Raw genomic sequence first — 23,855 nt, 5'->3', positions numbered from 1 at the left:
GAATCAGCCGCTCAGTCTTTCATCCTTCTGATATTGATAGATTGAGTATTGTTAAGTTGCATAGTAATTAAATCTGTTATTAACAGTGCAACGTAGTTTGACAATGATTCTTGTTATAATTTCAGGTTAATTTTGAATGTGGTTTGGTGCTTTGCAAATGAATGCTAATAAACACAAACTACTGTTATTTTTCATGAACAAAAACAATTAAGGGATTTCAGTAGCTTGGTGCACATCTAAAATGGGTTAGCAGGACGTGTGATGTACTGGGCACATTTGAATGTGTGGAACCAAGGCTCTGGCTCAAATCATGGCATCACCACTCAGCCAAATTGAGAGACCCTGGACAACTGGCATTGCCATGTATTGTTTAATATATATATCAGGATTTACCTGTTGTGAAGGGGCGGTCATTGGATGATTCTAATGGCAATTCACAAATGGCCACAGCAGCTGGGCTACTGAGGCTGTCGTTCTTTATGGTTGTGTATGAGGCTTAACCTGGTACAAGAAGGCACAGCCTGGGTATATGAAGATGCACTTAAGATATTACAGCAGTACTTAGGCATGTGTGGCACTCGTTAGCATATTAATACTGTAGCTTGGATAACATGCCAGTAAGTGGTCACGAGGCTGTAATGTCGTTAGAAGCCAATGCTACTGGACTATGAAGGTTCTGCTGGATGTTTCCCTGTATATCATAACTGCCACCATGTCGTATTGAGTCAGAGCCATATTTATTATATGGTCTAAAGTAAAATACAACGTTGTCTCTTTTAGCATTATTGGTTGTTTTATGGATCTAACACTTATTGTTATTTTACATTTGTATTGTCACTACGAGTGATGGCAGACCTGCCCAGAGAATTATGAAGAAAGAGTGAAGGACAATCAACCTATGAAATTACGAGTTTAGAAAGAAGAAAGATACACTCTTTCCTGTCCCTATACTCTTCTTCTCAAAAATTCCTTTTCTCCTTACCAAATATTTTCCTCACACTTTTTCCTGTCCCTAACTTCATTCATTTTGGGATATTATTTACTTCCTTTATTGTGTGTTGGCTGAATTATGTAATAATATGTTTCTTTTTTTGTTGTGAGTATTCATTTGGACATATACTGTTGATATGTTTTTTCTTTTTGTAACCAATTGAATAAATCCAAATATAATTTCTTTAGGCTACTAGAATTTTGTTTTGGTTCACATCAACATTTCAGTGCAACAACTATAACACTGAAATACTTAAAACGAACTTTTGAGATTTTCAAGAACTTGCTCTCTATTATGGTGGAACCTTTGTTTTACTATTTAGATATTTGCCCTATTCCACCGTACCACACAGGACACTCCCCACTGTTTGTATGCAACTACGCGTGATGTCTTCAGAGTGAAAGTTCATAGTACAAAACTTCACGCTGTGTCATATGGGTCAAAGGTCATGTACCGCTGCTTCCTTTGGTATCAGTTGTGTTACGTCACATCCGCTTACACCGGTTTTTTAGTGTACTGATGTCTCTGCGGACACACTTTCACTGGTGAATGCTGGCCTCTTCGAATAGAACGGTACTCCAATTCCTGCTGAAAAGACTCATCTTGATGTACACTTTTCCCTGGTTCAACTGCCATATATTTTAATAGACCAGTAGAAAACACCTTTGTTATGGGTATATAGCCTTATTAGTCACGCTCATTTTTGTATTGTGCTCCTATGTGTTGTGAGGGGTCAGAAATGTGAGGTGAACAACCTTGTAAAAGTTTTTCACAAGATGCCATTTTATTAACTGAAAAGGGTTTGACAAATGCCTCACTATCCCTAACCCAACAAGGATTTCCCTGCCTATGAAAATAAACTAAAGGAAACACTCTACCAAAAGGAATGTGTCCTCCACACTTAAACATACATCAAACTCATAAAGGGAATATAAGGCAATTCTAATACAACAGAAATAACACTTATTTTCAACATAAACTTAATAACTGTGTATCCTTATAAACTGGTTGGATCCCTTTGTGAGGAACAAAACACTTTCACAATTCATTTGTATGAACAAAAATGGTTTTGTCAGAATGATTCCACCATTGTTCATGAAACACTTCAGTGGTTCTGTCACTTCTTCTTGTTCTTCTTCACAACTTGTAACCACCACAAATAACTTCAATAATATCTTCCTGGTCCACTAGCCTGTCAGGACTACCACTACAAAAGTACCTATGCTGGTATACTCACCTGCCAGGACAAAAAAACATCCAACGCTACTACAAGTGCTTCTATGGTAAACTTAGTCCCTTTTCCCTATAGCAGTGGACATCTCCCCCCACCCCCATTTCAGGAGAGCTTGTGCAACCAATATCCTGAGGAAAAAAAAACGATTGCACCCCGGATAAACCCGAGGGTGCGAATGGCTTTCACCCGAGCTGTGGGGGGGTGGACATTGCCGATGACAGCGCCCGGCCCTACCTAGGTTTGGGCTGATGGGACGTTACTGGCCATATTTGCCCCCACAGCCGGGGTGAAATCCATATTCACGCCCGGGGAGGGGGGCTTAGCCAATCATGTGGCTGGAACAGCGGGCGAGACATCAGCACTTTCTGAACTTTTCTATGGTAACAAGTAGTTGCTCTGGTCTTTTTGCTTCTTTACCACATAGGCATTTAAGCTGCTGGTACTTCATATACAATCTCACCACCTGGAGGAAATGTACCATTTCATGATTTATCTCATGCTTAGGATGTCGCAGTAAGCCAATCATGACCACGGAGCATCATGAAATGATGTGTGAAATTGGACGAGGAGTTCTGTTAAAATGCCTCATTGAAAGCAGCCGTGGTTCCCATCCGCAGCTCCTGTGCACATCTGCCATTCATGCACTGAACTGAGGTCAAAGCTCTGGCTTAATATTTCATTGTGATTGAATTTCCCTCGTTGTCTTGGTCCATAAAGGGAAAATATAGCCATCACGGCCATTTTCGTGGGTGTACAGTTCTGGTAACGGCCCACCAGTCTGGGCCTCAGTAAGGGCTCAGGGCCATTACGGGCAGTGTATGCCCCCAAAGAAAGGACCGATGGCTATTTGCACTGGGGGCTCCCCCCAGAATGCAAATAGAGTAAACAATTGTTTTTAATGGAGATAGATTCGGTGCATATTTCGTGTGCCCAATCCCCCATCATAAAAAACAAAGATGGCCTCTGCCGTAGCAAAAAACAAAGGGATTTCGTCCTATGGTGGGGTGGCGTGGACTACAAAGGAGCGTGGAAGCTGGGGGAGGAAGCCCAGGCCAGCAGGAAAGTGCAGATGGGGGGAGGTGGTAAGTGGTGCGAGATGTTGAACGGGTCAGGGTAGGAAATGGCTCAGGGGAGAGCGGAAGAAATAAAAATGGCAGCTCTCAGGGACTGGGCGCGGCGGCCTGGGAGAATGTGGGCGGGTACTGGCAGATTCTACTTGCATTCCAAGCTACCTGACTGGCTGAGCAGCCTTCCCAGGTGCCACTGTTTTATTTACAATGGGAGGCTGCGTGTCTCTATAAAATGTCGCTCCCCCCTTTTTTTTTTGTTTTTACAATTCAGGTTCGGATTTTAGAAAATCCATTACGCCCAAATGTTATGAACTGCACACATTTTTCATATGCAAATATGTGGTCCATAAATGACCTATTCATAAAATGTGTGCGTTAGATGAAGCATGTACCATGTAGACCGACCACCAACGGACACTGCATAAATGAGGCCGACTTGCTCAATTGTTTTCATTCGATTACTCCACAAAGGATAGACCAAAACACTGCATAAAGTAAGACAACATGTGCTTTTATTTAAGCATACAAAACATGACAGCAAATTGGGCAACTGTTACATAATCCTCCCATAGCCATGCATGGCAATTAAAATGGTGCTGTGGGAAAGGGTGGCAAGTGGGCATTGCACTAGGAAAATGACCTTGCTGGCCATTTAGCTTAAGAAAAGAGCCCGTCCCCGCTCCAAGGCCTGTGACATTGGCTAATCTCCTTCCCCACTCATTAAAAACAGTTGGCAGCCTCTCCGTCAACGGCGCTGGGTTGCCAAGTGCCCAGCTAGTGAATAGCTCCTTGTAGTTGAAAGAATGGAATGTAAGCTGCATGGGCCTGTGTTGGAATGCCCTGCACCAGCTGTTCTACACCAGTGAATCTGGAACACCAATAGCAGGTCATGTCACTGCGCTAATTGCGTTCTGGACCAGAGGAGGAAAACAAAGCCCAAACTCTGATAGAAGACAAAGGGGTCAAAAATTGCATCATTAACAGACAGCAAAACTCAAATGAGATTTGGAAAACAGCAAAAGAAATGGCATGGAACAAACTAAACTCATTTAATATGATAAGCGAAGCAGGCTTTCAGGCTACGTGACCATGTGCCCGTGGGTGTTAGGGTAACTGGGCACATTCACGAAGAATCTTTGCTTTTCACTGTTATTTTGCTTATGTTTCGTTGCCAATGTATATTTTCAGTGATTCATTTTTCTTTTGTCATAGCTTTGTCACAAACATAAAAAATAATAGGACAACATAACATTTACATTTATTTTAAGTTACTTCATGTCCATTGACTAGATGAAAATAATAAAAACATCTTGCTGCAGATTATTAAAAAGCACTTTAAGTAAAAAATGTGCAGCCTGTCCACTTCTTCCCCTTTTTTCCTTGCAACATTGTAAGAAATCTGCAGGTCGCCTTATGCACAGAGGTGACCTGCACATTTCTAGGGCGCTGAGCAGCAGTGCAAATGATGTGTGGGCCAGCCTCCTTGCATGCATGAGTTCTGGGTGTATGCTCCCATCACTCATGTATGAACAGGCTCCTAGCACCCACGTGGGTCCTGGGATTGCATTTCACGGCAATAGGCCTTTAAACAGCACATCATTGTGAAATGTACAGCACATAGAACGTCTTTCTATTTCTATCCCTGTATGGGGGCTAGAAAGGCAAGTGAGACAGCTGTTCCACTTACAAATAAAATACTTGAGTGGGTCAGGAATGGTCCTGTCATGTACTGCACATCGCGCTGTGCCTTGCGCATTTTTAAGTACATATCAATATATATGAATATCGGAGTTGCTTTAAAATGGGCAGAACAATAGGCTTATTTGCATAAACGCACAAACATGGTGAAAAAGTGCATTTGAATGTGGGAGACACAGATCGACGTAATCAAATGCTCCTTGTGTACTCATAATGCCTTTTCCCTTGTACAATACATGCAGTTTAAGAGTTTGCGCCTTTTTTCACAGCAGACCATATAGATCCATATACAATGGGACACTGTGGGTATGCGTGCCTCATCATGGCAGTGTTGGGTGAAAGCATGTTCCGCCAGAGTTGGCCGTGGCAGAACTTGTGAAGTAGGATGATTTGAAGCACTTTTAAACTTACACCGGGCAAACGGGAAGGCACATCTGTTTTTTTGCGTTGTTGATCTGTACACTGGGGAATCTTACTTGCTCATAAAGGGGTGCTGCTTTCACGGTCCTTTGAGTGCTGACATGTTTTCTTTACATTAAGTTATGTGTTTTTTTTTAACAATAAAAACGAAATAACAAATACGATAACAAGCAAATATATTACAGCCGTGATACGTTTTGACAGTTACAATCAGGTTTCACGTTAAGTGGATCCGCCAGAGCTACAGGAGAGCAGGGCACCACCCTCATTATTTTATGATGTCAGGGTGGGGGAGGGGAGAGGGCAGTCAGGGGTTCCACAACCTCGTCATTTCATCTGCCGCACAAAATCAGGAACTCATGATTTACTGACATTAGTTATTGGATCCCTGACTGACATTCCTTGAAGCCCATATACTACAAACATGAATATTTAATTGGAAGAAGCTGTAGAAAAGGAGGACATTCTAATTTATATTGCAACATGTCAGAGGATAATACTGAAAGACAAGCTAAAATAATATGCGGCCCTCACGGTCTTCCTCTGTGGCCGGCCAGCCAGGGCCCAACATTCCAGCTAGGACAGGAAATGCTCATGAAAAGAGGACAAGCGAGCTTTCAAGTTCCCAGTCGGCAGAAGCTGTTGCCCAGGGAGAAGGTGGTCGGCGCTGAGGTCAGGTGTCACTTTTTATTTCCTCCGTTTTCTGTCTATCCACTGAGCCCTCTTTATAGCTAATAAAAGGCTTGTTTTATTTCTGAGTTTGGGCTTTGGAGGTGTAGCTCTCCTGAGGCTACACGCTTTCATTACCCTCTCAAAAGAGTCGAGAGGCAAAGCTCGGATTTTAAACCATTCGTGCGCATTTATGAATTGCAAAGAGATCTCCTAGGTTAAGGACTGCATTTTTCACTATATAGATGCCTTGTTCTCGGTTTTACATTTGAAGAGCTCAGTGCACACACAGAGCTGAGGACAATCGGGAGGGTAAGAACAATGATTTAGGACGGAATTTGAGCACTGAACGACGTAAGAGGCATCAACATTTAGCGCAATATTTATATATTTCTGGGGTGAGTACACCTTTACATTTCTGGATTTCTGTACTGGAAATTGAAAATATTTACTGGGGGTACTCCCCCCCACCCCCTCCACAATCATGCGCATGGGGGAGGGAGTAGAAGGGGGGGCGTATTGCAAGTGGTGTGGGCGGGACTGAGGGGCTGGTCCAGGTGTTGAGTAATCTGGGTGCCATGAATATAGGTTGCTGGCTGCTTTGAATAAAAACAAAGTGCATTTTGGGAACATAAGAATGACCACAAATGTATCAGACGTGTCTGTAATAGTAATTCAAACGTGCACCCAGTCAGAGCATGCAATGCACACTGGGTATGGTGCTCATTTCAACTGTCAGAACAGTCACCATGACTGTGCAGAACATGGGAAATATATACAGCATGTCTGCGGAGTAAGCTCTGTTTTATGACAGCCAAATTCCTTCCCTGTTGGAGCTTGAAGGCTCCATGCATTAATGAAATACACTGGCCCAGCTTTACTCATAACATGGTGCAGGATTGGCCACTTCTCGCCTCAGGAGTGTTTTTGTATCAGACTGCTACATCTAATGTACCAGATTAAAAACAATCAATCAATGACCAGGCAGGCTTTCCAGGACTGTCTTTCCAAATATTAGAAATAATACAATGTGCACAGTATTAAAAGGGGAAGTTCTTGATCAGTGCTTTACCAAAATGAAATCATTTTGCAGTGCTGAGTGGAATAATACTTGTGAACATCCAGGCGCATTGTCACACATTGTCAAACATATCACGAGCGGTTTCCACGCCACTGAACAAGTCGGCTCCGCTAGCTACCTCTTCACTTGGTAAGGACCTCCGACAAAGGAAAGCGAAAATGGCCAATATTACGATCCCATATTAAGGAGTTTTGTCTTGGACCCGTAAAATGTGATTATTACCAATGTTCCCAAACCCAATCAATACGAATCCAGAGAAGCCCTGAAAAATAAAATCTTGGCATGGTTCAACTCCAAACTAGGGACCAACTGTGTGAGAACACAAGACTTAAAAGTGCTGCGTAGACTTCAAATCACTAACTGGTGTCAGAGTGGCAACACTGATTGTATCATCTTGGGATGTGGCTTTAGTAGTTTGCTGATGTATTTAAATATAATTTCTCTTTCTCGGCAAGCAGGTTCATCTACGGCTTTGAAAAGTGTATTGAATTGAATCAATGTTTAACTGTTTTGCTCCCTTAGTTGGTCTATACTTTTTAGTGCCACTGCTTTGATCCATCCTTCTCAGATAGGTCTGTGCCACTATACCATTATGTTATTGTAATGTTATGTTTTCTCGATTTGTTTGTTTCAGTTGTGTGTTGCTAATATGTCCTGATCTTTCGTCATATGTATGATTTATGTTAATGCGCCTTGATGCCCTAGGGCTTTGGCGCTATATAAATATACAAATAAAATAAATTGTGATGTGCAATGTCTTATTGGGTTGTCTTATGAATATATATATATCATCATTTCCATGGCTTTGCTGTCCGGTGGTGGTTTTTCACCGGAAGTGATAAGGCACTGGTGCGTTGAGGCAAGAATTGCAGAGAAAGCAATTCAGCTGAGGTAATTGAGGGCATTCCGTGCTTCTCTCTGAGAGGGGACCCCCGAGACTGTCACAGAAATTGTGCATCCCAAGCGGACCACTGATTATGCGATGCACAGACTCCTTGTCAGCTGAAATTCACGTTTGTAGCGTCCATATTTTATTTTAAAGAATGTAAGGAACTAGACACATCAAAGGCCCATTCACTAATGTAAGCTTAATATAGCTGCAAGCCTTTCGGATTGGACCGGGCTCCTCATCCGATCCAATGATAAAAGCATGGCAGGTGTCCAGGAAATGTTCAATACATTTGAGAAAAAATGTACATACAGAGAACTCAAGTGTACATGACTTTAATATGCGCAAGCCATTCTGAAAATCTCACGATTACTATTAAGAATATTTTTGGTGCACATATCAGCTAAACTAGCCTCTTGCTCACCCAAAGCCCCAACACTTGCATGATTTGCCAGCACTGTGGTGTCTATGACACTTGGACACATCCTGCTGGTAATGCTATGGATCCTTTAGCAATGCTACCAATGTAAAGACAGGGACACCATTGCAAAGGCATTCTATCTGCTTTCTGTTTAAGGTGGACCATTGTTGCACTGCTGTTTTTTTGCTCAGCACAAGCTTAGTTGGTGCAAACAGTGTCTGATATAAAGGCTGTTTGAACAGATAGTCTGTATGCAGCTTTCTAAGACTGCCATGGTAACATTCAAACTACTGTTGCGATGCAATGTTCTCTGTGGCCTCTTTAAACATATAATTCTGCAGCTTAAAAACACACTTGGCCACAGGTATGAATTTCCCAGAGTTATCCCCGAATGTTTATCTGTAAAAGCATCATACCCTGATTGGGCTACTTTGAAATCCAATTATATGAACGTAGAGTGGGAAAGGATGCGTTGATATGCACCAGTCCGAGCATTTGGTACATAATATATGTGACAATTTAGAGTTGGCAAATGGGGGCCATGAGGGTAAGGCACATGTGACAAGTGTCTGCTCTAACATTGACCCAGATGAGTGAATGAGAGTAAAATCCATAACTCAACACATGTAACCATCTCTCAAACTGTTCAAGCGGCTGGGAACAGGGAGGTGCCCATGGATGACTGATTTGTTTGCAGTTTGTCTTTACTGCTCTCAACTTTGCTTAGTGGAGAAAGTGCTAAGTGCAGCCAGCAAGTTTATACTTCCACGTGGTGGTAGTTTGCTTTTGTAAGACTGGGTCTTTTTTGGAGTAAAATGTCAAAATGTTTCATAGGGTAACTGGGCTCTCTCAAAATTGATGCCTGAATATTTTCTTGTCCAAATATTTTGAACCTCAAACACAAGTTTAAAAATATCCTGTATTACTAATGTAAACTGTTACTGAGAAAAATAAACCTAAAAGGACCAGGAACCAGTAGATGGGACTGACATTCCCCTTTAATTATTTATTTGTTAAGGGATCATCTTTTGGTATAATAAGTTCTCTTTCTAGTTTCATTATAGAAACACTTGAACAAAGAGGACAAGTAATGCAATGACTGTGTTGGGAAACCACAAGTAAGTGTGATGGTTAACTATTAATGCAGGGAGAGATGTGTAAGAGGAAGATGGATTGGAGAGACAAGGAAATAAAGAAAAAAAAACAAGATGGCATCCACATTGGCACAGAGACAATTTTAAGGAGACAGATTGAGATGCTACCAAACTGCAAAGATAAATAAAGAACATGGAGCAGGGTCATGGGGGATGGAATGAGATGAGGGATGTGACGTTTCAAGGGGTCTCCCTAGAGATGAATATAAAGAAAACCCCCACAAAATAACATACAAGCCAACTATTCCGAAACAAAAGTTGCTGAAGGGCAATGAACAAAACAAATCAGCAGTTACAATCTATTTTAATGAAGCAAACAAAGTACACAAGTCATTATTAAAAGCAAAAAAAGGGGCACTGTTTTATAGGAGGGGTTATCCTCTTTGTGAGATTTCACTGTTGCCGGAAAATGCACGCCCCATAAGGAGATAGTGGGAATGATTTTTACTGAAAAATATTAGATTTTTATAACCCAACCAGACCTATTTATTGATTCCCGCACTCATAAAAAACAAGAAATGTAGAGTTTAAAAAGACAATGCATTCTGATTTAAGGAGGATGCTTCACAACTTCCAGATTGTTAATCTGTGGGATGCATGACTTCACCATTCAGTAATTGCACTTCTTAGTCCATGCCCCCCTCGCTAATCCCGAGGCAGAGGAATGAATGTGTACCATCTTCTCTCATTACCTTTGGTGAATTGATAGCCACATAATATTCACCCATTGCTGTTCCTCACTTCCATAATCAGTCTCATTGCTGCTGATCATACACATTTCATAATATTGAAAAAATGGTGTCCTACACATTTGTTGTAAACTAGGTATCAGTGCTTGCTTTGGTTTCTTTTGTGCATTTTATTCCCGAAGACAAATGAAACATATGATTGCAATTTATAGTTATCAATTTGTCTCTTGTTTTTGCTAACAATGATCAATTAAAAAGTGGGAGCCATGGACACTTCAAATATTTATGTGAATGGGAGTGTATCAGAAGGATTGGCACTATGACGTTTTCAGAACTTTCTGCAGTGAGGTATCAGATTATACTTCACCCAGCCAAGAAGCAAGAGACAGGAAAGGACTGGGGTGTCTGCGTTTGGGCTAAACATGAAAAGCCACATGTGACTGGATGCCACAAACAGAGAAGTCTTCTTTTTTTTGGCATATTTAGCAAACCTAGTTAAATGGACCCAGTAGAATGTTTCATAGTTTACAGGTCATGATTTTTTTTTCACCACTGGCTTGGCCCACAGAAATAGGGGTTGGGGGAGTTATTTTGTAGATACCGCCAAATGGAAGATTGTTAACCAATGGTGATGTATAATAGACATTTCAAGGAACATTTAAGAAAAAGTGCCAGCCAATCTGAGCATCTTTAAAGCAGAGACATGTGACATACTCAAGATAAGTAAAGAAGGGCTGCCACCACAACTGCAAATGCTCACATAGACTCGTATGAATGCAGGAAAGGATATTTGCAGGTTGCCTATGACCTTGCAACTAAATCGTCATATCTTCTCAAACATAATAAATAAGACACAAGATTCAGAAAGTTTCCCAGAGACAGACTGTCACTGGCATACTCAACACCTTGGCATTGTGTTGCATTGGGACGAATAAGGCCAAAAAGACGGGTATACGACACAGGATCGGCGTACATTGAAAAAATAATCAAACTCACCAATGCACAGGATCACTGCTTTCAGACTATCTAAAATGTGTCTTAAAATAGATAACATACATTTTTTTACATGGGCAGGCTCCACTATCAGGATATGCTTCACCTAGTACATGCAGTGTATAGAAAGAAGATGGTGGATCCTCTCTCAGGGGTCTACAACATCTGGCTCTCCATATTTTTTAGCATATAACTCCCATCAGCCTTGCCCAGCATAGTCAATCATGCTGCACGATGGGAGTTGTAGTCCAAAACATCTGGAGAGCGGCTGGTTGCAGAACCTGTATGTGACCACACATACTGCACCAAACAATTACATCTCTTGCCAGTCAATTACATCTCTTAAATCTCTTGGCCATCCCGTAGCAGTTTTACAATAAATGGGTTGATGGATGGAGTGACATCTTCTTTAGTCGTAGCATAATCTGTTGCAAGACTCAGACATGTTTGGGGGTGCCGCATCACCTGTGCTTTTATATGACCCTTTTGCCAAGCTTTGCCATTCTTATTCTCAGAGCTGTTAAAAAAAGAAAAATATAAATATGCATTATTATTCATCCTTCCAGGTAGAGGTTTGGATATTGTTAAGAACAAGGAAAGCACATACCTCAGAGAGACAGATCCAGTAGCATTAGCAGTAATGTGCAGATTACAAAGAAATGTCATTAGCCATAGCAGTTTACACACAGCATGCAGATGTTAGTTGGTATTAGATGTTAGAAGATCTAATGAACGTTTGCAGTCAGGAAAAACATAGCTGTTTATTTTAAAAATGTGAACAGATTTCAACACGCTCTGCACCCATCATAATGGGAACTATAAATATGACTGCATCTCCCCCAGCATAAAACAATCCTAAGAGAATGACACTGCCTAGCCAGCCCAGCCAGGATACTCTTCAAAACTGCCTGCATCGCATATAAAGCAACTACCGCAGAGCACTTAACTCCCAGGCTCACGTAGGACACGTTTATACAGGAGCCAGTACATTACGAGGCTAACTATTAAACTGCTGCACAAAAAGAAAACCAGGAAACAGGCCACTTCTTGCTATGCCTCAGCCTACTGGGACACCAGACCAGTCGCAATCTGGACCACGCCATACTGGGACACCACACCAGTCGCAATCTGGACCACGCCATACTGCAACACCATACCAGTTGCAATCTGGACCATGCCATACTGGGACACCACACCAGTCGCAATCTGGACCACGCCATACTGCAACACCATACCAGTTGCAATCTGGACCATGCCATACTGGAACACCATACCAGTCACAATCTGGACCATGCCATACTGGAACACCATAACAGTCGCAATCTGGACCAAGCCATACTGGGACACCACACCAGTCGCAATCTGGACCAAGCCATACTGGAACACCATACCAGTCACAATCTGGACCACGCCATACTGGAACACCATAACAGTCGCAATCTGGACCACGCCATACTGGAACACCATAACAGTCGCAATCTGGACCACGCCATACTGGAACACCATAACAGTCGCAATCTGGACCACACCATAATGGAACACCATACCAGTCGCAATCTGGACCACGCCATACTGGAACACCATACCAGTTGCAATCTGGACCATGCCATACTGGAACACCATACCAGTCACAATCTGGACCATGCCATACTGGAACACCATAACAGTCGCAATCTGGACCACGCCATACTGGGACACCATACCAGTCGGCCATACTGGAACACCATACCAGTCGCAATCTGGACCACGCCATACTGGAACACCATACCAGTCGCAATCTGGACCATGCCATACTGGAACACCATACAAGTCACAATCTGGACCACGCCATACTGGAACACCATAACAGTCGCAATCTGGACCACGCCATACTGGGACACCACACCAGTCGCAATCTGGACCACGCCATACTGGAACACCATACCAGTCACAAACTGGACCATGCCATACTGGTCACAATCTGGACCACGCCATACTTTAACACCATAACATTCGCAATCTGGACTACGCCATACTGGGACACCACACCAGTCGCAATCTGGACCACGCCATACTGGAACACCATACCAGTCGCAATCTGGACCACGCCATACTGGAACACCATAACAGTCGCAATCTGGACCACGCCATACTGGAACACCATACCAGTCGCAATCTGGACCACGCCATACTGGAACACCATACCAGTCAGCCATACTGGAACACCATACCAGTCGCAATCTGGACCACGCCATACTGGAACACCATACCAGTCGGCCATACTGCAACACCATACCAGTCGCAATCTGGACCACGCCATACTGGAACACCATACCAGTCGCAATCTGGACCACGCCAACACTCTTGCAATTCAGGAAGGAAGTCAAGATCCTGCATACTTATGGATCAGTTTGGAGCTGCTACTCCTAGGAATATGTTACTCCTTTAGTGTGGGATATCCAAGCAACTATAACCGGTATCCTCCCCCTCCACCACTATCTATTAACCCCAAATGACTTGTGCCGTGCTCCGTTGCTTCCTAGCTGGGTTCACACTATAAAAACTCAACTACATATGAAGCACACGTCCTTATAACCTGCTGTGGCTTTCGTAAGAAGCCTTTAGATTGCGTACTTTATGCGTACAGGGGCTACTATGCCAGTCCACTGCCAGCATGCCACCCCCAGGGGCCATACTATCGAACGTGCAGCTACACTGCAAACAGAACATGGGTATGCAACTGTTGTACATTTCCCTTAGGGAATAGGCTACCAAACCCACTTTTATAAAACTGATTGAGGGCCTTCTGTTGCAGCAGGTATGCATTTTATGTACAAATGGCTCCCTGGCACAGTGCAATTCAACTTGCAAAGGCAAGACTGTCCTTCGCCTGTGTGCAGGTGGCACTACTGAAACATGAACACAGGCAGTAAGCCTTGTGGATGCACACTGAATCTCTATTTCCTGGGATGGTGGTGTATATTCAGTATGCATACACGCTGCCTCCTCCTCCCCCCCTCGCCCCTCCCCCCGCCTCAGCGACTCGGCCGACTATCCATGCACACTCTTAGGGTGCCTGGTTCATCTGTGGCCCTGCCAGTTTCCACCGCCCCTTGCTATTTGGCAGTGCTGCTTATGGAAAAGCACATATTATGTGTAATATAAACTGACTGTGCTTGACTATGTATGACACAGCCAGAGCCTATGCGAACAAGTGGGCACTGAGGTTGTGCATCCTATATAGTAATAAGGCGCTAGTCCCTTTTTGCTTCAAATATGTCTTTTTGAATTCACATGCAACCCTTGTGGTTCCACTTTCGGTCATTCCCTACCTCTCTAATCCCACCTTCATGGATGAGAGGGGATGCTTAAAAATGTATTTGAGGGTATAAGAGACAAATCGCAGGGATTACGTGACATGCTATATATACCTTGGAGAAACATGCAGTCCTGTCCTAATTTAATGGAGCACTTCCGATGTATAGTAACAAAATTACACTACAGTGTGAATTGTAAACTATTGTTTTTTGGGACAAGGCATTAGTTATATTTTTATTTATCTAGTGATTGGTTGCTTAGTAACGTGCCCGAGTGGTAGACTAGTGGCTTCTAAGCCGAAGGATGACGAAGCAGATGGTAAAGCGCAGACAAAAGAGGAAAGCAATTAAAGAGGAGAGGTGGCATATAGGAATGCGGAAGGTGGACTTGAGGACAAAACAGCACCTGTCTGATTGCCACTGCCTCTTCCCCATCGTTACTTTTGTGGTCCCCTAGTGATATATGATATGATATGGCATTTATAACGCGCCTGTACACAAGAGTTTCTAGGGGCGACAAGGGAGGGAAGACACAAGACAAACAATCCGAATAGGCTTTGCATCATTCGGATCGTGCAAGTGCGACAATAGAAGGAGAGGGGGAAGTGCAAGGGAGAGGAAAAAGAGGAAGTGCGATCAGGATAGCATGGATCTGAGTAAGTGCAGCCAGGGCAACAAGGCTCTAGGTAAGTGCAGGGGGGCTGTAAGGGTTACAGTTAGGGAACCTAGGTGCGTGGTAGGCCAGAAGGCATTGCAGGGAAGACTGATCGTGGAGGAACCTGGTACCCAGTGAGACTCTGAGGGAACCAAGCAACCAGTCAGTGCAGCAGATAAATTAGCAAGGGAGCGAGAGGGAGAAGGCAGAGGAGAAAAGGAGGCTCTTGAGCTGCTTATGGAATTTCAGGTGGTCCGGCTCAAGTCTGAGAAGGGCAGGGAGGCCATTACAGAGGTAGGCACCCACAGAGGAGAGCGATCTACCCCCCACTCTCTGCCTAGAGAAATGTCTGACCCTCAAAGAGTTGGAGGAAGCTGAGCGAAGGGCTCTAGAAAGAAGGCATTTCGGAAGAGAGAGTTGGATGTAATGCCGGCTCCGGCCCCAGAAAGACTTGACAATGCAGAGGGTCTTGAACCTGATCCTTGCAGCCACCGGGAGCCAGTGGAGAGATTTCAGGGCTGGAGAGATACGGTCCCTGGGCTTGAGGCCAAGTATAAGTCTTGCAGTCCTGTTCTGGATTAGTTGCAGGGAGCAAAGAGTAGAGGTAGGCAGATTGAGAAAGAGGTTGTTGCAGTAATTCAGACTGGAGAGAACCAGAGTTCTGGAGACAGTGAGCTTCTGGGGGAAAGTGAGGAAATGTAGAATACCTCTGAGAAGGTGCAGCTGGATGTGGACCATTTTGGCAAGGTCCGTGATGTGAGGAGCGAAAGAGAGGGTGGAGTTGAAGATGACACCAAGGTTTTTTGCCTCACAGGAAGACTAGGGTAGAGGGCCCAGGGAGAGCAGCCAGAGTGAGAGAGGGGAAGCGGGAGCATGGGTCTCAATGAGAAGGATCTCCGTCTTACTCACATTAAGGCAAAGATCGTTAGTGGTGCACCAATCCTGAATCGTGGATAGGCAGACAGGAATGAGCAAGGGAGGAGAGGAGGCTAAGGGAAGCCTGAAACAGAGCTGAGTGTCATCCGCATAACACTGAAAGTTAGAAGAGAAAGTGGAGATCAGGTTGGCCAAAGGTCACAGATAGACATTGAAGAGCCAGGGTGAGAGGATAGAGCCCTGGGGACACTGCATGCGGAGAGAGAGGTGATGGAAAGGATCCAAGTTGGGCCTGGGAGGGCCGGTCCAGGAGGAAGGAGGTCAGCCACACCAGGGCCTGATCCATGATGTCCAGGTTCACATGGAGTTTGTTGATCAGGGTGGCGTGATTGACCGTGTCGAAAGCAGAGGAAAGGTCAAGGAGGACGAGGACAGAGGGAGTGCTGGAGTCAAGGTTAGAGAGCAGATCTTCACGGGTGTTCAGGAGAGTAGTTTCTGTGCATCTGGCCACTCTGAAGCCAGACTGATGGACATGGAGGCAGCCAACAGATTCAGTGTGGCGGGTAAGCTGGGAGATGGCCAGCCTTTCCAGGAGTTTGCCCAGGAAAGGAGTGATAGAAATCCGGCGATAGTTTGCCCGGCAAGTAGGATCTACAGAAGGCTTTTTTAGGAGGGGGTGCAAAAGGGAGTGCTTAAGGATAGAGGGGAAAGACCCAATGGCGAAAGAGTGGTTGCGAAAATCGTCCAAGTCTGGAGCGAGGGTGGCAACGTGGTCCTTGATAGTTCTGAAGGAGCAGGGGTGCACCTGTTTGGAAAACAGTTTCATAGATTGGACTTGTCTAGAGACATCATCAGGTGTTGTCAGGGCGAAGGAGGAAAAAGAAAGAGGGGAGGGAGAGGCGGCCAAAGGGGGCCTGAGAGGTAGAGGGAAAGGGAAAGGAAAGTGAGGACCTGAGTTTTTATGGTGAAATGAGAGGCCAGAGCTGTACAGATATATGATATGATATGGCATTTGTAACGTGCCTATACACAAGTGTTTCAAGACGTGACAAGGCAGGGAGGGGGGAAACAGAGGGAAGACGGACAACGATCCTACTAGGCCAGGTGTCATTCAGATCGCGCAAGTGCATGGGTGGAGGGAAGGGGGGAAAGTGCAGTACAGGGTAGTGGAACAAACAGATAAATATTAGGGCCAAACTGGTGGCAAGTGCAGACAAGTGCTGGGAAAGAGGGGCTGTCGGGATACAGAGACAGTCCCGTAGTGCAGAGGTTGCCAGGGAGGCAGTGCAAGTGGAGAGTGGCCCAGTTGCAGGTAGAGTGCCGTTTCAGTCAAGAATTTAGCAGGGGACAGGGGGGAGAAGGCAGAAGAAAAGAGGAAGGTTTTGAGGGGATTCCGGAACCGGAGATGGTTCTCCTCAAGTTTCAGGGAGGCAGGAAGGCTGTTACAGAGGGAGGCCCCTGCCGCGGAGAGAGATCTACTTTGGAGAAGCGGCTGACCCGGAGGGAGTTGGAGACGGATGAGCGAAGAGCTCGAGAAGGAAGATATTTAGGAAGAGAGAGTTGAAGGTATTTAGGCCCCAGGCCCCAGAAGGCCTGGGAGGGAATAGGAGAGGTGGAGACAGCGATAGGATTGGCCAGCTCCTTGCAGATTTTAAAGAGTTTGGCTGTGTTGTTAGAGGTCGCAGAGACGCGGGCTTGGATATGGGCCCTCTTCTTGGAGAGGACAGAGAGTCTGTATGGCCTTTGTAGCAGGCAGCAGGCCAGTTTGTTTAAGGATGCGGCCGAAGCCCTCCACTTCCTCTCAGCCACCCTGCACTTGTGTTTCAGGCGGGCGAGGTCAGAGTCGTAAAGAGAGTTGCACTTGGAGGTAGGCTTCAGACGGATTCTCATGACAGGGGCAAGGATGTCCAGAGTGTTGGAGAATGACACAGACCTCTCTAACCTGCATCTTTCTGAGTGCAAGTCAGTCACAGGAGTAGGAGGAGCGGAGAAAGTAGAGGATAAGGCGTCAACTGACATTTGCTTCATGGCCCGAATGACCGAGAAGGAAGGTGGCAGTGCTGAGGTAGGCTTTGCTTCAGGGGCAAGAAGTTTCAGGTGAAAGGAGAGCAGAAAGTGGTCAATCCAAGAGAGAAGAGTGATGAGAGCGTTAGAGAAGGAGAAGTCTGAGAAGATGAGAACATCCAGGGTGTGTCCAGTGGAGTGTGTCAGACCAGAGTGTAGGATGGAAAGAGATAGAGAGTTGCATAGGTTGTGGAAAAGCCCAGAGGAGGGATTAGACATCCAGGTGGATGTTTAAGGTCTCTGAGAAGGACAAGTTGGGAGATCGAGGCAAGTAGAGAAGGAGAGAAGTCAGCCCATTCTGAGAGGAAGAGGTTGACCTGACCAGGTGGCCTGAAGATGGTGTCACAGTGAGAGAGAGGCCAGGAGATATAGAGAGCCTGCAGACTAGGCATTCAAAGGAGGAGTAGGCCTGCGTAGGAATGACAGAAGCAGGGACCCACTCTGAAAAGATCAGGGCCACTCCACCTCTGGGCCGGTTGGTTCTGGGCTCGCAGAGGATCATGTAGCCCACAGGCAGGAGAGGGTCAAAACTTGTGACAGAGGTGGCCGTGAACCATGTCTCAGTGAGAGCTAGGACATCCAGGTCAAGGTCTTTGAGGAGTTGGCAGATGTCAGAGGAATGTTTGATAGCAGAGCGAGAGTTGAGAGTAGCTATGTGGAGCAGGTTTCCACAATTGAAAGACTTCCAGGGTGGGGTACAGGAGTGAGGTGCACCCAGCAGAGGCAGTAGATGGGCCCAGGAGTGGAGCAGGTGGCAGATGGGCCAGAGAGGTGCTAGAAGGAATGTCAGGAGAGGGGAGGAAATTGGGCTAAGTGCCCTGGACTATGACAGTGCCTTTTAGATAGACATTAATGAGGATCTTGGAGGAGTGGAAGGGGGCCACAAGGACCTCCCACCGGGTGCCACCATTAATGGCAGAGGAGGAGAAAGGAGAGAGAACAGACACCGTATGAGGGGTCCATAGGTCTTTTAAGGAGAACGACAAAGAGGATGTCGGTTAGAGTCTGGAGGAAGCGCTGATGTGGGTATCAACAATAGGGAGGCCTGGGTTGGAGACCAGAGGGGGAGAGTTCACAAGAAGGAGGCACACAGGAGGCCCAGGCAGTTAACACACCACAGGGGAATGCAGGAACAGAGAGGATGAAAGACAGGGGTAGATACACCACAACAGCAATGCAAAAAACACCCAGATTCGACTTTCCTAAAAAGAGGGGAAAAGGCCTAGTTTTTAACACAACAGCAATGCAACAGTGGCTTTCCTAGAGAGATGTAAGAGATGGCTAAACAATATACCAATTTCCCAGGCTCACCACTCAGCCCGCATGCTTCTCTTTCTCGCTAACACAGCTGCATTTCCTCTCCCTATGATATTGCTATGCTTTGGCTCCATGTTGTTGATCCTTGGCCACCCGCTGTTGCCTCTTTTCCTATGGTTGCAATACCAGGCAGCCATCTGTGCATGTCCACCTGCCTTCCTTGTTTAAAAAAAAATCTTTCTCCAAATCTGAGGTGTAGTATAACCCACCTTTTTGATGATAATGGCAGCAGGCTGTAGCTATCTGGGAATGGCCCACAACCCACTGTATTCACCTTTGCTTCACTAGCGCCATTACTTCAGGCGGTGCACTGTTAACAGCTGGTACAGCCCACTGCAGAGAATATTATCACTTAAGTGTCTCAAATAAATTTAATTTCATGGATATAAACATGGATTCGAACCTGTGTTGCTTGGAGTTTACTTGCTTCCTAGATAAATGCATTGCCCCTGAGCTGCATAGAGGCGGTGGTCAAAGTAAAGTTAGTTCTGGCACCTATAACCATGGCATTGTTGTCCCTGGGTATTTAGGAGAGGATCTTTTGTTTAGGAATTTTAGTTGGAAGAAGGAGTTCTGCAATCTGCCATTAGTTTTGAGATTGGGACTGATGTCCTTTTCTCAGATGATGCCCAAATTGTAGTCACTTTTCTGCTTTGGGAAAACTTCACCCAAGTGAAATAAGTGTAAAAAACGTTTGTTTGGGGCAGTGACTGCCAATCTTCTTAAGCTGAAGCCTCAGGCCCCGGATAAAGAGCTTGGTTTTGGAGTTGTTGAGCTTCAGGCTTGAGGGGCTCATTCATGTCCCCATTGCATTGAGGCCTTTGGATATGGTAGCACATTGGTTGTTGCCAATTGCTCTAACAGTTCAGGACAATCCCCTATCATCCAGCGGTGTTCTGTAAAAACAGGGGTATGTCTTCGGCATAAATATTAACAGTCAAATAATTGTATTTTCTCATAATTTAGTTTTATTTTCTAAATGATATTGCATCTGGATATTGCTTGACAGTTGCCAGTTTTGTAGGCTGTGTGTGATGCCTTGCATTTAGCTATCACAGGTCTCACATTTCTATGGTTGTCACCAACTTCAATTGCTACAGCCTTCATAATTCTTGGTGTTGTGTGGAATCTAGACAATTCATCCCTTCTCTCCAAAGGGGAGCCACCCCCTTTGAGGCTTAGGAGTTGAGCAAGCTAAGTAAGACCCTGCCCAGGGATCTGGGGAAGTGAGACCTCACTGGATGTGACTCCCTTCTTGGGTGTCACTTCCTTCTTAGGAACAAGGACTCCCATTCTGATCAAGAACTCCCAGTCTAAAACAGCATTTCTGCATATATGGGTGTTGGAAATACTTTGTTGTCACAAATTATGCCTATAACCAACAAGGGCCCTTGTTTCAATCCTTTGGCTTCAGGTAATGCTGAGTGTCATCTAAACGCTATAATCAAAGAAGGCGGACACGTTTATGCTCTTGCTGGTGATGTACACAAGAGCCGAGCTGACGGTGAACCAGACAGGACTCCCACAGAGGGAGGAGGGGAATTCCTACACGGAGGTGAGCCTCTGGAGAGACGTCCTGGAGGGGCTTTCCCACGTCAAGCCACAGAACCAGCACTGGCGTAAAGGAGGAAAAGACCACTAGTTGGAGACTGAGCAGCGCTTGTCCTGACTGAGTGCGAGGCTCCGGTCGGGAGAAAGGTTGAGATGGACGCACAACTATCTTGGCTGGTGGCATGACGAGGGAAGAACAGTGGTAGGCCCGGCAACCGACGCCGAGACCAGAGGGATGAAGGTAGCCCGGATCCCCAAGATCCCCAAGGCAAATGCATTTGCCACTGATGCGACCATCAAAAGGGAGGCAAACACTCCTGACGTAGAAGCACCACTGAGGGCTACGAAAGTGTGAGAGCCTAAGAGAACCGAACGGGCTCACACCATATGTAAAACAGAATGAAAGAGATTTGTTTGCTTTATGCACTGGCTGCGAAAACCGACAAAGGTACGAGGAATGGATAAAGTCAGAAATGCAGCCACCCTATGTAAAACAGATTGAAAGAAGTATAAACACTTTGCAACAAGGTTGGAGAAGCCAACTGGGTTACAACAACCTAGAAAACCCCAGCGGACAGACGTCCCACATGTACTAAGTTGACTGAGAATGAATATGCCTGCAAACGAGTTTTCAGACTTTTGGAAGTCTCAGTTCTACGAAGATTGGGCATAAGAGAATTGTGCTACCATTGATCTGGGAGGGATTTGAAATGCATGCTAAGAAGCTGAGAAGAGTAGTTTCCGGTAACCCCTTCTTTTCCAAAGAACAAGATAAAACAATTTGGAGGACATTTGTATTGTATTGAATAGAATCACGGGAACTACAACACTATATGTGAGACTGAAAAGAAGTCATTAAAGTGTTGGGACAGGCAGAATCCAACAACTCAGGCCATTGCTAGGGCCACCTTATTTGTGTTACGTTTTCTTACATGGTTGGCCATTTATTTGTTAAGATTCAGACTGAAAACTATTTTCTTTAGGGACTTGACAAGCACTATTCAGGGGACTACCCTCATAGTGGTAGGGCCAGGTAGGCGTTTTTCTTGTATTTAATTAGATCTACAGTGTCTAGAGTTGAGTGGGATCATTTTTGTGCCTTGTACTGTGAAACTAGCGAACAAAGAGGTAAGGTTTAAGAAGCACCTTACAATTGCGGTAATTATGTTCCAGTTAAATGGTATGCGGAAAAGCACCCCAGTGTGTTGGCCCCCACACTGAAAATGATCGACCACTCTGATTGAGGAAGCACACTATTGAAATGATCAACATGCCAGCACTGGTGGGTTCCAAGGTTTAGGAGGGGGAGTACAGGCGGATGTTCCCCACTGGTATTCAGCGGCAGACCCTAAAACACATTTTGCAAATAAAGAGGACCATAGAAAGTACTTTATTTTTACCCTCTAACAAATGTAGGGACTTGAGCATGGCGGAGATGTATTTTCTTCAACTAAAGAACAGAACTAATCTGACCACTGCATATTTAGCATCCTGGGGATTCTCTATAGAGGCAGCCAGAACTCCTGCATAGTGGACATTGCTAATATGCAGGCGGGAATTAACTAAAGTGCTGACTACCATAGCTCTGTCTTCCAGAAGAAGGAAGGCGGACATTGTGCAAGTTTCTTTATCTTAACAAAACAATTATTTTGTTAATCAGGTGGAGGAGGGACGTAGCTGAGTCCATCGAGCTCTACCATAATGAAGATAAGCCAATGAGACAGAGACAAGGGCATGAAAAGGAGAGGAGAAATGCAGGCAGCTCTCTTGTAAGAGCTTGCAAACAGAGAAGAGAAATGTCGAGTTTCCCAAATTAACTTGGGGTGAAGCTGAGAAGGTTGAGTAGATGAGATACGCGTTTGAGAACCAGCTGCATGTCATCCCCACAAAGCTCCAAGCAGACCTCATGAACTTCTCTGTTCAGGGCATGGCTCCCAGAGGGGGCACAGTTGAAAGCCCAGCAATATTTAACAGTGCTCCTAGTTCCTCCCAGCGTTCCTGTCAATAGAAACTGACCTTTTGGGGCTAAGGTTTAAATAGAAGGGCATTTGCTCTCCTTTTCCCTTGTGAATTTATTAGAGACACACACGCTAACAATGACGCCCAGTCATTGGACAAGGCCTCAAAGCCTGATGACCGCAAGTGCCCAAAACCTACTCGGATTACTATACATTTCACTGAAAAGGGGGCCATCTTTTCGAAGGAAAGCTATAGGGCCCATCCCTTGTTATTCATATCACATACCCCTTTCACATTATCTATTCCGGACTTTGACACTCTTGTTCACTAGTCTTGACCTGCTCAGAATCACATTTCTGGAATTTGTTTTGGTGGAGAAGTTAGATGTATGCCCGGGCAATAAAACCTGACACAGTTGAAATGTCTGCTTAAGCCCATACTGATCCCATCACACAGACTCATGCTATTTGTAGTAACACCTTTGTATACACCTGAAACTAGGCTCACATAAATATTCCCTTCTCTTTCAGACCCCTTAGCATTTACCTTTTAGCATCTGCAATCTATGATCCACTTTGGCTGGATCAACATGAACACAAGCTATCACAAACCCTAGTCTTCTTCCGTCAACCTGCCCCAACTTCATTTGACCCCAATGTTTACATGATTTTTTCCCTTCTTTCCCCACTGCTTCACCTCTTCGATTTTCTTTCCTCCCCGACTATGGTTTCGATACCTTGGGAGGGGTGAAATATAACAACTTAAAGACATGCCTCTGCACTTTAAAAACACTGTGATGGTGATTTGGCACAGTTTAAACGATTTCTA

The 23,855-nt window shown here is 44.9% G+C and overlaps 1 protein-coding gene across 2 annotated transcripts in view; it reads right to left on the bottom strand.

Annotated features, from left to right (window-relative positions):
- Window positions 1-3,785: 3,785 nt before the first annotated feature.
- Window positions 3,786-23,855, bottom strand: part of PALMD (palmdelphin) — a 311,657-nt gene continuing 291,587 nt past the window's right edge. For both annotated transcript variants that reach the window (XM_069641537.1, XM_069641536.1), the window contains exon 8: window positions 3,786-11,826. In XM_069641537.1, the coding sequence (XP_069497638.1) occupies window positions 11,783-11,826 (44 nt within the window). In that variant the 3' untranslated portion in view covers window positions 3,786-11,782. The remainder of the gene's footprint in view (window positions 11,827-23,855) is intronic.

This window comes from Ambystoma mexicanum, chromosome 1q (genome assembly GCF_040938575.1).
Source record: "Ambystoma mexicanum isolate Mex_15411 chromosome 1q, UKY_AmexF1_1, whole genome shotgun sequence".
Taxonomy (NCBI): domain Eukaryota; kingdom Metazoa; phylum Chordata; class Amphibia; order Caudata; family Ambystomatidae; genus Ambystoma; species Ambystoma mexicanum.
Note: the sequence above shows the minus strand (reverse complement) of the source record. Positions and strands in the feature narration are given on the sequence as shown.